At 42.4% G+C, this 13378-nt stretch overlaps 1 protein-coding gene across 1 annotated transcript in view; it reads right to left on the reverse strand.

The window, feature by feature from the left end:
* LOC124604544 (syntenin-1-like) overlaps positions 1-13378 on the reverse strand; it is a 47912-nt gene that overhangs the window by 8114 nt on the left and 26420 nt on the right. The window contains exon 6 of the mRNA XM_047136487.1: positions 3899-4162. Coding sequence (XP_046992443.1) covers positions 3899-4162 — 264 coding nt within the window. The remainder of the gene's footprint in view (positions 1-3898; positions 4163-13378) is intronic.

Raw genomic sequence — 13378 nt, forward strand, 5'->3', positions numbered from 1 at the left:
CATTTCTAGTTCACAAACAGTTCCTTTCACCTATTAAACAACCATTTCGGCTAGTTCTAATAACTTTCGCTTTATTTCCATTTCCGTTTTTTCCCACATCACTGATAATTTTTAGCCGCTTCCCACAGGTTTTAACGTCATTATTTCTTCGTCAGACAATTGTTAGCCTCATTTTCATAATCTGCCACCACAAAACCACTCCTTTTAATACATTTACACGCAGTTTTTTTCGAAATTTTCCCGAATTTCTTCACCCTTTAACGTGTTTTGGCGGCAACTCAACCACCTAACCTTTGTGCACATTGTTGTCTACCAATCCAAGTTCACCACAGGATCAACATAGCCCAGTTTAACCAACACTTTTTCGCCTTTTTTCACACCAGATCTCCAGTTGCTTTCTAGTTCAACTTTATCTCTCCCCATTTATTTTTATTGTCATTTTCATTTCAGCCTTATGTTACACTTTCCACCTTCTAATACCATGTCACCCTCACAACACCCCCACAACGACCCCATTAAGTTTTATTTACATGCCTTCGCCCTAGCCAGATTACGCTCCAATATTTTATTTTCTCAGGCTTGTCTGACATCTGGCATTACCCCCAAAGGCCTCACACTTAAAGTTCCCATCTCTGGCTGCAACCCTTCTTTCCATCAGTCCCTATACCAGTCCCGAGTTCGAGTCTCGGTCGGGCACACAGTTTTAATCTGCCATGAAGTTTCATATCAGCGCACACTCCGCTGCAGAGTGAAAATCTCATTCCAGTCCCTATACCAGTTCCAAACTGAACAATCCATTGCCCACACCCACCTAATCATTCACCTACACATCAACTCAGCCAATGAGCACACCCGTCAACTGCTATCCTTAATAAAAGTCCTCAATCTTTCCTCTCCCACATCCACACCGGCTGTTCAGAGCATCCTCCTAGAGGCCAACCGCAAATTAGAACAGCATGCCACCCTCCACCTCAAAAAACTATCCAATCTCCTGGTTTCCCACCTCCGGAAAGGCAACTCACTCACCCTTCACAACCTTTCCAGCAAACCTCAACCTCCTCTCATTGCACACAAACCCAGTCTCTCCCATCTACTCAATCTCCCACCTCCAGCTCCACTCCCTTCAAAACCTCAAAATTACAATCAACACAATCTGGAACCACAACACCCTAATTCAGTAGTTAACCTTTCCTCCAAACCTCTCTCCCAATCCGAAACCTCTGTTCTATCCAAAGGCCTCACCTTCAGCCCCACTCCCAGATTCAACCAAACAGCCCTCGTCAAAGACTTACTGTCCTACACTCGTACTCTCTGCTGGAAATATCACTTTGCTATGAAGAAAAATGATCCTAATCCTACTCCTAATGATCCAACTCCCCAAGACACTATCCAAATTGAACCCTGTCTGGAACAGTTCCATCCTCCGTCACAGTGGGACCCACCTACTCTTCCTCAAAATCACCCTCTCCAAACCTTCCAGGAATTTCTGACTTCCAGCCTTGTCTCTCAATCCTTCTTAAAAAACCTTAATCCTACTCCCAACATCACCACTGCTGAAGCCCAGGCTATCCGTGATCTGAAGGCTGACCGATCCATCGTCATTCTTCCAGTGGACAAGGGTTCCACGACCGTGGTACTTGATCGTCGGGAGTATGTGGCTGAGGGTCTGCGTCAGCTTTCAGACAACACCACATACAAAGTTTGCCAAGGTAATCCCATTCCTGATATCCAGGAGGAGCTTCAAGAAATCCTCAGAACCTTAGGCCCCCTACAAAACCTTTCACCTGACTCCATCAACCTCCTGACCCCGCCAACACCCAGCACCCCTACCTTCTACCTTCTTCCTAAAATTCACAAACCCAATCATCCCGGCCACCCCATTGTAGCTGGTTACCAAGCCCCCACAGAACGTATCTCCGCCTACGTAGATCAACACCTTCAACCCATTACATGCAGTCTCCCATCCTTCATCAAAGACACCAACCACTTTCACGAACGCGTAGAATCCTTACCCAATCTGTTACCCCCGGAAACCATCCTTGTAACCATTGATGCCACTTCATTATACACAAATATTCCACACGTCCAGGGCCTCACTGCGATGGAGCACTTCCTTTCACGCCGATCACCTGCCACCCTACCTAAAACCTCTTTCCTCATTACCTTAGCCAGCTTCATCCTGACCCACAACTTCTTCACTTTTGAAGGCCAGACATACAAACAATTAAAGGGAACAGCCATGGGTACCAGGATGGCCCCCTCGTACGCCAACCTATTCATGGGTCGCTCAGCGGAAGCCTTCTTGGTTACCCAGGCCTGCCAACCCAAATTTGGTACAGATTTATTGATGACATCTTCAGGATCTGGACTCACAGTGAAGAAGAACTCCACAATTTCCTCTCCAACCTCAACTCCTTTGGTTCCATCAGATTCACCTGGTCCTACTCCAAATCCCATGCCACTTTCCTTGACATTGACCTCCATCTGTCCAATGGCCAGCTTCACACGTCCGTCCACATCAAACCCACCAACAAGCAACAGTATCTCCATTATGACAGCTGCCACCCATTCCACATCAAACAGCCCCTTCCCTACAGCCTAGGTCTCCGTGGCAAACGAATCTGCTCCAGTCCGGAATCCCTGAACAATTACACCAACAACCTGATAACAGCTTTCGCATCCCACAACTACCCTCCTGACCTGGTACAGAAGCAAATAACCAGAGCCACTTCCTCATCCCTTCAAACCCAGAACCTCCCACAGAAGAACCACAAAAGTGCCCCACTTGTGACAGGATACTTTCCGGGACTGGATCAGACTCTGAATGTGGCTCTTCAGCAGGGATACGACTTCCTGAAATTGTGCCCTGAAATGAGATCCATCCTTCATGAAATCCTCCCCACTCCACCAAGAGTGCCTTTCCGCCGTCCACCTAACCTTCGTAACCTCTTAGTTCATCCCTATGAAATCCCCAAACCACCTTCCCTACCCTCTGGCTCCTACCCTTGTAACCGTCCCCGGTGTAAAACCTGTCCCATGCACCCTCCCACCACCACCTACTCCAGTCCTGTAACCCGGAAGGTGTACACGATCAAAGGCAGAGCCACGTGTGAAAGCACCCACGTGATTTACCAAATGACCTGCCTACACTGTGACGCATTATATGTGGGAATGACCAGCAACAAACTGTCCATTCGCATGAGTGGACACAGGCAGACAGTGTTTGTTGGTAATGAGGATCACCCTGTGGCTAAACATGCCTTGGTGCACGGCCAGCACATCTTGGCACAGTGTTACACCGTCCGGGTTATCTGGATACTTCCCACTAACACCAACCTATCCGAACTCTGGAGATGGGAACTTGCCCTTCAATATATCCTCTCTTCCCGCTATCCACCAGGCCTCAATCTCCGCTAATTTCAAGTTGCCGCCACTCATACCTCACCTGTCATTCAACAACATCTTTGCCTCTGCACTTCCGCCTCGACGGACATCTCTGCCCAAACTCTTTGCCTTTGAATATGTCTGCTTGTGTCTGTATGTGTGTGTGTGTGTGTGTGTGTGTGTGTGTGTGTGCGCGAGTGTATACCCGTCCTTTTTTTCCCCCTAAGGTAAGTCTTTCCGCTCCCGGGATTGGAATGACTCCTTACCCTCTCCCTTAAAACCCACATCCTTTCGTCTTTCCCTCTCCTTCCCTCTTTCCTGACGAAGCAACCGTTGGTTGCAAAAGCTTGAATTTTGTGTGTATGTTTGTGTTTGTTTGTGTGTCTATCAACCTGCCAGCGCTTTCGTTTGGTAAGCCACATCATCTTTGTTTTTAGATATAACAATAATGTAAATATGACATCAAAACAACAAATAGTAAATGCAGAAAAGTTACTCTTTTTAACATACTCACTTCTTCACCATGTGCTCATATACAAAGGCTGGCATTATTGTAACAGTAACAACTTGGCCACCTTCTTCAATTAAGTTAGTTATTTCTTTATCTTTTAGCCCAACAACGTTCTGTCCATTGACTTCCAGTAGATAATGTTCTATAAGCAGTCCATTGCGTGCAGCAGATGAATCTTTCACAATGGCGATGATCTTTCCATTTTTAAACTGAAATCCAATTCGACCAACACTGTCCTTGTGCAAAGTAACTGTTCGCTCAAATGGCCTGTAAACAATATTATTACAATACATTATTTTTTTATGCAGGCAGTACACTGGAAGGACAGAAGACTAATAAAGTAACTGTACATAACAATGCATATGTTCCAAAATTCTTTTACCAAAAAAAGATGAAGTAAATATTCCAGAATTTGAATTCAGAACAACTGCCAACAAGAGTAACAGGTGCCGATATCCTCGGTATAGCAAAGCAGATTAAATGACTTAGAGGAAAGACCACCAGCCCAGGTTGTATACAAGATAGGTTCCTTTCAGAGTATATGATACATCAGCTCCATACTTTGCAGTCATATACAACCGCTTGCTCATTGAAACATCTGTACCTAAATACTGGAAAGTCGCACAGGTACCACCAGTGATCAAGAAAGGAAATAGGCATAATCCTCTAAATTACAGACTCATGTCACAAATCACTGACAACTATCAGCAATAGGATTTTGAAACATATTGTGTGGAAGCGAGCAAGAGCTAAGAGGCATGTGAAGTATTCATTTTCCTCATTGCTAGGCCAACATTAAGACAACATATGCCTTGAGCAGCTAACAAAGAGACTGTGCCATACACTTATATAAAATTAAATGTTTAAATACTGTTCCAAAACTTTTTCAGATAATGTTTGCATTTTTTTAAAATTTTAAAAGTGCATAATATTAAGTACAGATACTTCTCCTCCTGCAATTAGGTTCAGTTTATCATAAAATGTGTGGTAGAAGTATTCATGAAGCTACTTCTTTTACTTTGTACTTAAATTTTGTAGAATGAATTTGATTAACTGATCTTTATTATTAAGATACAAAGCCAAGATACTAGCACAATATTGATTACATGTAGTAATTAAGCTTGAAGTATGGCACTCGATTTATTAAAATCTCACCGACCATCACATCCGTCCACAGAGTTGGAAAATGCTGATGGAATTTGCATTTTACAGTGTCGACGAAACAAATGACCATCAAAGGGCACCATGGATGTCGGGAATCGAACTCTGCTGTAACTAGGGGGTGTGATACCAGCAAGTCAGCAAGTACAGACAATACCAGAAGTCACAGCACATGAAGTTGGCTGGGTTGGTCATCAAAATATAGTGCAGAAAATGGAAACTACAACTATACTGAACACATGGAAGCTCACTTTTAAGTGGCACCAAGTTTGAAGATAATATGGTAATTTTACGAAGGTACAGAAATTAAAAACAGATGGTTCAGAGGCAACAACTACCATCGGTTCAAAATTTGAGAGTTATCTGGTTAAGGATTTTATACAACATAATGAAGTTAGCCCTCAACAACTAACAATGAAATAAATAATAGTGTAGACATAAAGGGGGCCGGCTGAGTTTTGGAGTACATGTTTCCTTCACTGTTCACATCAAGCATATATAAAGAACAAAGTGTCTGCACCTGGGAGATTATTCTATTATATTTTGACTACAGTTCAGTTTTGATCACACCATTTATGTTTCAATGATATAGGTAACCGGTTTCGGTTATTTTTACATAACCATCATCAGACCCAGACGAAGTTAACTTCGTAGCAGCTGAGGAGAGCTCTGCCTACCATCCTAAGGGAGCCATGGGTCTGATGATGGTTATGTAAAAATAACCGAAACCGGTTACCTATATCATTGAAACATAAATGGTGTTATCAAGACTGAACTTTAGTCAAAATATAATAATCTATTGATCACTGTTTTCCAAAAATGTTTACTAAGATTATTCTATTGTTTTCAGTCACACGGAAATATGCCAAGTTCCCCTACAGATTTTTCTGTGATTTTGTATGCCACTTAAGCCCCAAATTCTGTTAAAGATGACTTGCATTCTTGTGTTTTGGTCAAATGCTATAGTGCTTCTAGCTTCTGAAATTGTGTAAAAGTAAACTTAATTCAATTAATAATTTATTTGGAAAGCCCAAGTTTCATTCTTTGTGTATTGATTTGTGTGCTACCTGCCGTAATATAGAAAACCACGTGACATCTGAGATTATTCTCTACTTTTAAGGTGAGCAATTAACTTTACGTAATTACTGACACAGCACAGAAATCATCTCTAAAATGTGTCAAGTGCTCTGGGTGACAAATTATTCAAAACCGATACTTGTGCATGTGAAATTTAGACACAAATATACTGATCTAACACGAATATATTTATCAGTTAAACGGCAGCACATTTTTATTTATTGACAAAGTTCCAGACTTCTTTGCATTATTCTGAGTTAGAACATTTTATCTCAGTTTCAGTGAGCTTAGTAGTGGACCTTCAGGAACAGCACCTTCTCTATCACTATCTGGCTGTTCACAAGAAAAGTTTTTCAGCCCTCGTAAAAGGCTGTGGTATCCAAAAACTGCATAAGACTACCAACCAATAACTACATTTCAACTTAAATTGGCAAATAGCCAATGTGGATTCAGGAAAAATCATTCTTGTGAAACACAACTAGCTATTTAATCTCATGAAGAAATGAGTGCTACTAACAGGGTATGTCAAATTGATTCCACATTTTTAAATTTCCAGAAGACTTCTAACACCATTCCTGACAAGTGACTTATAATCAAATTGTGTGCCTATGTATCGTCTCAGTCTGAGACTGGAGTCGCGAGATCCCATCAGAAAGGTCACAGCAGTAACTGATGGAAAGTCACCGAGTAAAACAGAAGTAATATCTGACATTCACCAAGGAAGTGTTATAGGCCTCTGCATTCCTGATCTACATAAACAATTTAGGAGATAATCTGAGCAGCCTTCTTCGACTGTTTGCAGGTGATGCTGTCATTTATCATCTTATAAAGCTACCAGATAATTAAAACCAATTGCAAAATGATTTAGACAAGTTATCGAATGGTGTGAAAAGAGGCAACTGACTCTACATAACAAAAATTGTGAAGTTATCCACATGAATACTAAAAGAAATCCGCTACATTTCTGTTACAAGATAGATCACACAATTCTGAAGGACATGAATTCAACTAAATACTTAGGGATTGCAATTACGAGTAACTTAACTTGAAATGGTAACATAGATAATATTATGGACAAAGAGAACCAAAGACTGTGATTTATTGTCAGAACACTTGGAAAATGCAATAAGTCTACTAAAGGGACTGCCTACACTATGCTTATCCAGGGTGTATAGGTGGACAAGGAAAAAAAATTTCCGGGTCTCCCGGTTAAAAATACACTTTCTCCCAGGCAAAAATACACTTTTTCCGTGTTAAGTGACAGTATACTTTCCCTTGGAACTGCAAAATCTGTCAATCACTTGAATGGTTATGGTTTTATACATCGGCTTATAATTTCCCGGCACTTTAGAAAACGCAACACAGGTGAAAAAAAAAAGTTTTGGAATGTTCTTTGATATGCAGCAACACGTACGCTGCATATTTTCAAATTACAAAAGTATAAATTCGCATTCCACCGAACTCCGCATGTTACTTTCCGAAGCATTGAAATCAAGACTGCGATCCGCTTTTGAAAGCCAGTCATAGCTCATGTCACAATATCTCGCCAGCCGGTAACAGCAGATATTCAGAGCATAGAACAAGTGATGTAGTCAGTCAATAGCAACTGTTGAGTAGCACAAACATACAAATAGGAAAAGTCCATGGTTTAAATTAACATACATAGTGTTGCTACAAGAAAGCAAAGTTTTCATATATAATGTTGAGCTTTTTTGCATGTTTTACACTTTAAGATACATCACACAAATGTGCCAGTAAAATATTTAAAACTGACATAAATCTCTGATCTTCTGGGTTCGAAATTCTTCTGAATGGCTTGTCATCCAAGAGTTGGCTTTTAAATGAGAGTCAAACGTTCTGCGATTTATGAAATTCATCGTACATTCTCGCATATAGTTCATCTCACGTAAAAGGAAATTTACTTAAAAAATAACTCTTTTCAAACCACAATTTGCAATATTTTCCCACGATCTGTTAGAAATAGATTTGTTCCATCAGTTGCCAGCCCATATGTTCCTATGTGTAAAATATTAAAATATCTTAAGTTATGTCATAAAAGAAATAAGACATCAGAGGATACTCCAAGAGCATACGAATTTCGTGACCCATACTGAAATAAATAATTCGCCTTAAAGTGCATATTCGTGTATCCAGATCCCCAACGAAGTAGGCCTTGACAGATATTAAGCTTTTCAGTGTGGTTCTCAGGATGCAAATTTTCTTGGAGTACCAGTACTGTATTATCTCATGTTTGACTCTTTATTATGGCATAATGCCATATGCGCTAGAAGATGAAAACGTGCACTTGAAATACACTGAACAGTTGAGACTAGCCAATAGTGTGGAATTAAACACTTCATTTCAAATAAACTGGCTGCCTCAGCAGAAAAGATAAATAAAAGTTGAATTTCTTTAGCAAAGGGACAAAAATAACTTCATTGTTCTGCAAGGTGATTAATGCTTGATTGTCAGAAAGGTGTAAATAAAATAAAATCTGAAACTAATAACATATTTTAGCCATCTGTAATTATGTGAATGTATTTTAATTCATCTCAATAGCTCTCAGTCACAGAAATCACTTTTTTTTTTTTCAATTGACATGAGCAGTAAATGAAGAGGGAACAGAAAAATCACTAAATGTAAACACGGATCATGTGGAGACTATCCCCTCCCCCCCCCACTATAACTCAGACCGCTCTGTGCAACAGTCCCTGATCTATTTCAACCAGGACAATACTAGATGAAGGGCGTCCGAGCCCTCCGCCCGCGTCCCTAGAGCGTTTAGGATAGGAGGTCAAAAATTATAAAAGAAGAAAAAAAGACTTTTCAAAAATATGTACATTTTGTAGCACATATCTTTCTGAAGAGTCTGATGCATAAAACATATAACTGAGGATGTGTAAGAAGTGTTATTTGGTCTTCAGTGTGCCAAAGTGCAGTGCCACGCCTCTTCACACAGCATTCTTCTACCACGTCACTGTATTTCGCACTGTGGAACTCAAATGTGTATATTTTCTAATGGATACCATCAAACTATATTCAGGATAGCGGAAATTAAAACGCCCTGTGGCGTCTCTCCTGCTCCCAATTGGCCGGTTTGACATCCTGCCCCTCTTATTTTTTAGAAAATCCCTTGCAATTAATACCGGATGGGGTTATTTGTAACCAGAAGAGCAAGAACGCTTCAGAAAATTTGGACTCTTTATTGCCTATTAGCTAATAACTTCCTGTTTTGTGTGACATAAAATTAAACATAAAACCAGACAATGGAAAATCCAGCATGGAATGTAACAATACGAGAGAAGGAAAGTTGCTACTCAACATATAGCGGAGATCCTGAGTCGCAATAGGCAGTATAAAAAGATTCACACAATCATAGCTTTCGGCCATTAAGCCCCCCCCCCCCCCCCCCCGCCCCGCCACACACACACGTGCAACTTGCACACACGTCTGCAGTCTCTGAGAGCTGCAACTACACTGCAAGCAGCAGCACCAGTGCATGATGGGAGTGGCGGCCGGGTGGGGGTAAGGTGGAGGCTGGGGTGGGGAGGGGGGAGGGATGGTATGGTGGGAGTGGCGGACAGTGAAGTGTTGCAGTTTACACGGAGGGCAGGGGAGAAGGTGTGGAGCGGGGAGGGGGTAAGTAGCAGAAAGGAGAGAAATAAAAATAAAAAGAAATTAAAAGACTGGGTGTGGCGGTGAAATGACGGCTGTGTAGTGATGGAATGGGAACAGGGAGGGGGCTGGATGGGCGAGGACAGTGACTAACAAAGGTTGAGGCCAGAAGGGTTACAGGAATGTAGGATATATTGCAGGGAAAGTTCCCACCTGCACATTTCAGAAAAGCTGGTGTTGGTGGGAAGGATCCATATGGCACAGGCTGTGAAGCAATCATTGAGATGAGGGGTATCATGTCTGGCAGCGTGTTCAGCAACAGGGTGGTCCACTTGTTTTTTGGCCACAGTTTGTCGGTGGCCATTCATGCAGACAGAGAGCTTGTTGGTTGTCATGCCTACATAGAATGCAGCACAGTGGTTGTAGCTCAGCTTGTAAATCACATGGTTGGTTTCAGAGGTAGCTCTACCTTTGATGGGATAGAAGATGTTAGTGACCGGACTGGAGTGGGTGGTGGTAGGAGGATGTATGGGACAGGTCTTGCATCTATGTATATTACAGGGGTATGAGCCATGAGGTAAGGGACTGGGGGCAGGGGTTGTGTAAGGATGGACGAGTATATTTTGTAGGTTCGGTGGACGGTGGCAGACCACAGTAGGAGGGGTGGGAAGGATAGTGGGTAGGATATTTCTCATTTTAGGGCACGACGAGAGGTAATCGAAACTATAGCGGAGAATGTAATTCAGTTGCTCCAGTCCCTGATGGTACTGAGTTACAAGGGGAATGCTCCTCTGTGGTCAGACTGTGGAACTTTGGCAGGTGGTGGGAAACTGGAAAGATAAAGCACGGGAGATTTGTTTTTGAACAAGGATGGGAGGATAATTACGGTCAGTGAAGGCTTCAGTGAGACCCTCGGTATATTTAGAGAAGGACTGCTCATCACTGCAGATGTGACGACCATGGGTGACTAGGCTGTACGGACGGGACTTCTTGGTATGGAATGGGTGGCAGCTGTCGAAGTGGAGGTATTGCTGGTAGTTAGTAGGTTTGATATGGACGGAGGTATTTATGTAGCCTTCTCTGAGGTGGAGGTCAACATCTAGGAAGGTGGCTTGTTGGGTTGAGTAGGATCAGGTGAAGCAAATGGAGGAGAAGTTGTTGAGGTTCTGGAGGAATGTGAATAACATGTCCTCTCCTTCAATCCAGATAGCAAAGATGTCATCAATGAATCTGAACCAGGTGAGGAGTTTAGGATCCTGGGTTTTTAGGAAGGATTGCTCTAGATGGCCCATGAATAGGTTAGCATTGGATGGTGCCATGCGGGTGCCCACAGCTGTACCAAGGATTTGTTTGTAGGTAATGCCTTCAAAGGAGAAGTAATTGTGGGTGAGGATATAGTTGGTCATGGGGACTAGGAAGGAGGTTGTTCGTCTGGAATCCATAGGGCGTCTGGAAAGGTAGAGTTCGATAGCAGTAAGGCCATGGGAATTAGGAATGTTAGTTTACAGGGAGGTGCCATCAATAGTGACGAGCAGGGCACCGTGTGCTAAAGGGAAAGGAAATGTGGAGAGTCAGTCGAGGAAATGGTTGGTATCTTTTATATAGGAGGATAGGTTCCGGGTAATAGGTCAAAGGTGTCGGTCTACGAGAGCAGAGATTCTCTCAGTGGGGGCACAGTAACCAGCCACAATGGGGCGTCCTGGGTGGTTGGGTTTATGGACTTCAGGAGGCAAGTAGAAGGTGAGAGTGAGGGGAGTGGTAGGGGTAAGTAGAGAGATGGACTCTGGGGAGAGGTTCTGGGACGGGCCTAAGGATTTGAGTAGTGACTGGAGATCCTGCTGGATTGCTGGAATGGGATCACTGTGGCATGGTTTGCAGGTGGAAGTTTCTGACAGCTAACGGAGTCCTTCTGCCACGTAATCCTTGCGGTTCCAAACAACGGTGGTGGAGCCTTTGTGTGTACGTAGGATCATAAGATCGGGACCAGTTTTTATGCAGGTTAGTATGCATGTTAGTATGCATGTTGAGGGATTTGGGGAATCATGGTGAGGTAAGGTTCAAGAATAAGAAATTCTGGAAAGTTAATAGGGGGTGGTTTGGAGGCAGTGGGGGTGGATCATGGTTGGATGGAGGAGTGAACTGATTTAGGCAAGGTTCAATATTGGTCTTTGGTTGAGTCTGATTGGTAGGATTGGTGGCGAAAAAGTGTTTCCACCGTAGGGACCGGGAGAAGGAGAGAAGGTCTTTAACTAGTCCTGCATGGTGGAATTTGGGAGTTGCTGACAGCTGACAGCCGTTCCATCCGAGATGACCCTTCCATACAGCCTAGACACCCATGGTCATCACACCTGCAGTGACGAGCAGTCCTCTAAATATGCACTGGTGTTGCTGCTCGCAGTGTAGTTGCAGCTCTCTGAGACTGCAGACGTGTGTGCAAGTTGCGCTTGTGTGAGCGCGCGCGCGTGTGTGTGTGTGTGTGTGTGTGTGTGTGTGTACTGCTGACAAAGGCCTTAATGGCCAAAAGCTATGATTGTGTGAATCTTTTTATTGCGCCTACTGTGACTCAGCATCTCCGCTATATGGTGAGTAGAAACTTTCCTTCTCTCGTATTGATACATAAAACCAGTATAGACAAGAGACAAGCAACACATTTATTCAGTCCTTAGCTCCTGGCATTTTTTCTATCTGATCTTGCTATCGCTTTACATGGCGTGCTTTCCATGCTGCAAAAGAATCTATTACCTCATCAAAATTCATCTAATGTTTTGCTACATGAAAAATCGAAATGTCGTTGTCTAATACTGTAAACGCTGTTAATACAAATAGTACCCAAGACTGGTGTGGTTTCTCAATTTGATTACGTCTATTTTGTCACTGTCTACTAGATAAAAGAAAATAGGCCTTTCTAATATTGCAGCAATTGTAACCCACACCAAATAAGTGAGACTGTTTTGGTAATAATGGTCATTTTTATAATACGATAGAATATAATTCGCGAAGTACCAATATGAAATGCCTATTTGGCCCATTACAAGCAAAAAGGCTTATGTTAGGAAATAGTTCCACATTTCATTCATATGCTCCAGTTTCTCAAGCATGAGATTGAAAAGTAGTACTATGAAATTTTTGTATAAATGTGGAATCGTCATATTCTTCCATAATTTGTGTGATATCCCCGTTTCTTCTCCTTCCTTGTTCTAACAAACCATCTTCTCATCACTAATTCTGTAACTATTCCTATCACTGACAAAACTCATTCTCAGGTTAACTCTACTAACCCTGACAGAATGGGACCGATGACTGTCGCAGTCTGGTCCCTTCAATCTCACAAACCAACCAACCTGACAGAATCACCGATTTAGTTATCCAGCAATTATTCTCCAGTTAGAAGTTGTTATGTGTTCATACTACGCGTTTTCCGTGCTACTCCCAGAATAAAACTTAAGTGGCTGCTAGCCAGGGACTGCACAACTTGCCCTTTCTAGATAGCGATCTGGTCAAAAATTTTCTGTCGAAATTTCATTTTCTTCCATACACCGGGAAGATAATACGTGATCTTTCTTACCCGTTATTCCTGTTAGTCGTTTATTTCCACTCTGGTAGTCTAAATCTATGGATTTAGCTATTAAT

This window comes from Schistocerca americana, chromosome 1 (genome assembly GCF_021461395.2).
Source record: "Schistocerca americana isolate TAMUIC-IGC-003095 chromosome 1, iqSchAmer2.1, whole genome shotgun sequence".
NCBI lineage: Eukaryota > Metazoa > Arthropoda > Insecta > Orthoptera > Acrididae > Schistocerca > Schistocerca americana.